General features: G+C 47.0%; 1 protein-coding gene across 7 annotated transcripts in view; it reads right to left on the reverse strand.

The window, feature by feature from the left end:
- Positions 1-670: 670 nt before the first annotated feature.
- Positions 671-2,793, reverse strand: part of TNC (tenascin C) — a 75,506-nt gene continuing 73,383 nt past the window's right edge. For all 7 annotated transcript variants that reach the window (XM_031059203.1, XM_031059204.1, XM_014308141.2 and 4 more), the window contains 2 exons: positions 2,096-2,259; positions 671-827 (listed from right to left, as the gene is read on the reverse strand). In XM_031059203.1, coding sequence (XP_030915063.1) covers positions 717-827; positions 2,096-2,259 — 275 coding nt within the window. In that variant the 3' untranslated portion in view covers positions 671-716. The remainder of the gene's footprint in view (positions 828-2,095; positions 2,260-2,793) is intronic.

Below are 2,793 nucleotides of genomic sequence, written 5' to 3' on the forward strand. Positions count from 1 at the left end.
GTGCTTTTATTTATAAAAAAAAAAAATTTACAATCAGACACTGTCCTGCTGTGTTTCCAAAAGCATGGTTCTCTTAAAAATGACAAAATGTAGCTTATTATTATTATCATTATTATTATTATTACTTTGTCTTTATATTAATAATATTAATCTTATGCTTAAGTTTAAAATCATACTGCTTTCCCTTCCCATCCCCTCCTTCTCTGTGGTACTTGATATATATATAAAAGGCATTCAAACCACCAATTTTTTTCACTTATAACTAATAATAATAATAATAATGATAATTAATCTTACACATTTCTGTCTGTAAAATATGGCTGGTTCTAAAACAAACTACCAATGTACAAAGCTGTTCTCCCTCCCCTCCCCTGGGCCACCCAAGAGATCGTCAGATGTCGGAAGAACTTTATCCCAGACGCTTTCTGGCAAAAAATTAAAAATAAAAAAAAATTAATAAAACAACACAGAACCCTTGAGATCGTTGTCTTTGGCGTGGAGGACATTCCTGGTGGGCAGCTGGAGCTGCTCTGCTGGAAACTCTGGGATTCTTTAAGGCTTTTTTATTGTGTGGAATGCTGCAAAGCCTCTGCTGGGGCTCACCGATGCTTTGGCGCCAGTCCCAGCTCCTCGCACCCCCCAGGCCAGCCATGCCAGAGGCTCTCCCCCCCCCCCCTCTCCATCCCCTCCCACCCCTGCCCGCAGCCCCCCGGGCCCTACGCTCGCTTCCGCCGCCCCTCCAGGTTCCGGAAGCTGGAGGGTCTCAGCTTCATCTCTGCAAACTGGATGGAGTACTCGTGGCCCTTCCAGTGGAACCAGTTGACGCCCTGTGAAGGCAAAGGGGAGAGGTTGGGGGGTCACACCTGCATTTGCTGCCCCTGGTTCAGACTGGGGGTGTCGCCATGATATTTTCTGAAAATTCCCTTTGCCAGGAGTTTTCTCCTGAGAAACTGAGAAGTCTCAGAGGAAAAGAAAAACAATAATTATCTGCTGCTGTGGAATGCAACAGCTTTGATTGGTCCATGTTGGTTGTTTCTAATTAATGGCCAATCACAGTGAGCTGGCTCAGATTCTCTGAGAGTCACGAGCTTTTGTTATTCATTCCTTTCTATTCCTTGCTAGCCTTCTGATGAAATCCTTTATTCTATTCTCTTAGTATAGTTTTAATATATCATTTTCTTTTAATATAATATATATCATAAAATAATAAATCAGCCTTCTGAAACATGGAGTCAAGATTCTCATCTCTTCCCTCTTCCTGGGGCCCCTGCGAACACCACCACATGGGGATGTTTCTGGTTTGGGCACAGAGGAACCACAAAATGGAAGATTTTTGGGATGCACAGGGGCTGTGGAATGTCCAACCTGTGCAAACCCACCCACATGAGGTCACAGAATCATGGAAACACACACTGGATGGGCTGGAGGGGACCTTAAAGATCATCTTGTTCCACCCCTGCTGTGGACAGGGACACCTTCTACTGTCCCAGTGCTCCAGCCTGGCCTTGGGCACTGCCAGGGATCCAGGGGCAGCCACAGCTGCTCTGGGCACCCTGTGCCAGGGCCTGCCCACCCTCAAGGGAAGAATTTCCTCTCAGTATCTAATCCAAACTTATTCTCTGTCAGTGTGAAGCCATTCCCCCTTGTCCTGGCACTCCAGGCCCTTGTCAATCTTCTCTCTCCATGTTTGTTGCCAGCCCCTCCAGGCCCTGCAAGGCCACACTGAGGTCCCCCCAAAGCTTCTCCTGTCCAGGTGAACAATCCCAGCTGTGCCAGCCTCTCCTCCCAGCAGAGCTGCTCCATCCTCTGATCCCCCTGGAGCCTCCTCTGGATCTCTGCAGCAGCTCCAGCTCCTCCCTGCGCTGGGCCAGGGCTGGGGGAGGTCCGGTTCCATTGGAAAATCAGACAAAGCCAACAAGATTTCACCAGCTGATGTTAAATTCTTGTTTTGTGACTGCCCTTATATTTCCCTATCTTCCTGGAGAGTGAGAGGAGGGGATGCTGTGATTTTTGGCTGGCTGAACCATCAGAAAAACCCATAATTGCAATTCCCCTTCCTCTCATGCATTAGTGAAGCCTTCAGAGCCAAACTCACCTGACTGTGGCTGTTGTCACCATATCTGCCCATCAGGTTGACTCGGTGACAGTTCTTGTACCAGAAAGCTCCTTTGTATGACAGAGCACAGTTGGTGATGGCAGAGTCGTGGTCCTTGTCAAAGGTGGAGAAGGACCTTCCGTTGTGGTAGGTCATGGAGTCACCTGGATGGGGGGGCAAAAGAAAGAGCAAGGTCAGTGGGTTCCCTAGTTAAGATTTCATGAATATATTTGGATTGTGCCATGCCCTGTCTGCATCTAAATTAAAAAACAAATGACTTGTTGTAATACAGAAATAAATTCACAATTTTTGGTCTTGCAGGCAGGTCTAAATATTTCTTCAGGTGGTCTCTAATCCCCAGTATATGAAGTGGTTTTTTTCCATGCAGCTCAATTTCTGCATTTCTTGCTAAAAGCTGGATTTTACAGTGTGGACAAGCCAGGACCAAAGAGGTGTTCACAAAGAAGGAATCAAGGCCAAAGGAGTCTCTACACTGACTGAATCGTACTCATGGTAGCACTTACTACTGCTCTGCACTAGACAATTTGCCTTGAATCACAGAATCATGGAATGGTTTGGGTAGGAAGGGATCTTAAAGTTCATCTCATTCCACCCCTGCCATGGCAGGGACACCTCCCACTGTCCCAGGCTGCTCCAAGTCCCATCCAACCTGGCCTTGGGCACTGCCAGGGATCCAG

Source organism: Geospiza fortis, unplaced genomic scaffold, assembly GCF_000277835.1.
Source record: "Geospiza fortis unplaced genomic scaffold, GeoFor_1.0 scaffold85, whole genome shotgun sequence".
Taxonomy (NCBI): Eukaryota; Metazoa; Chordata; class Aves; order Passeriformes; family Thraupidae; genus Geospiza; species Geospiza fortis.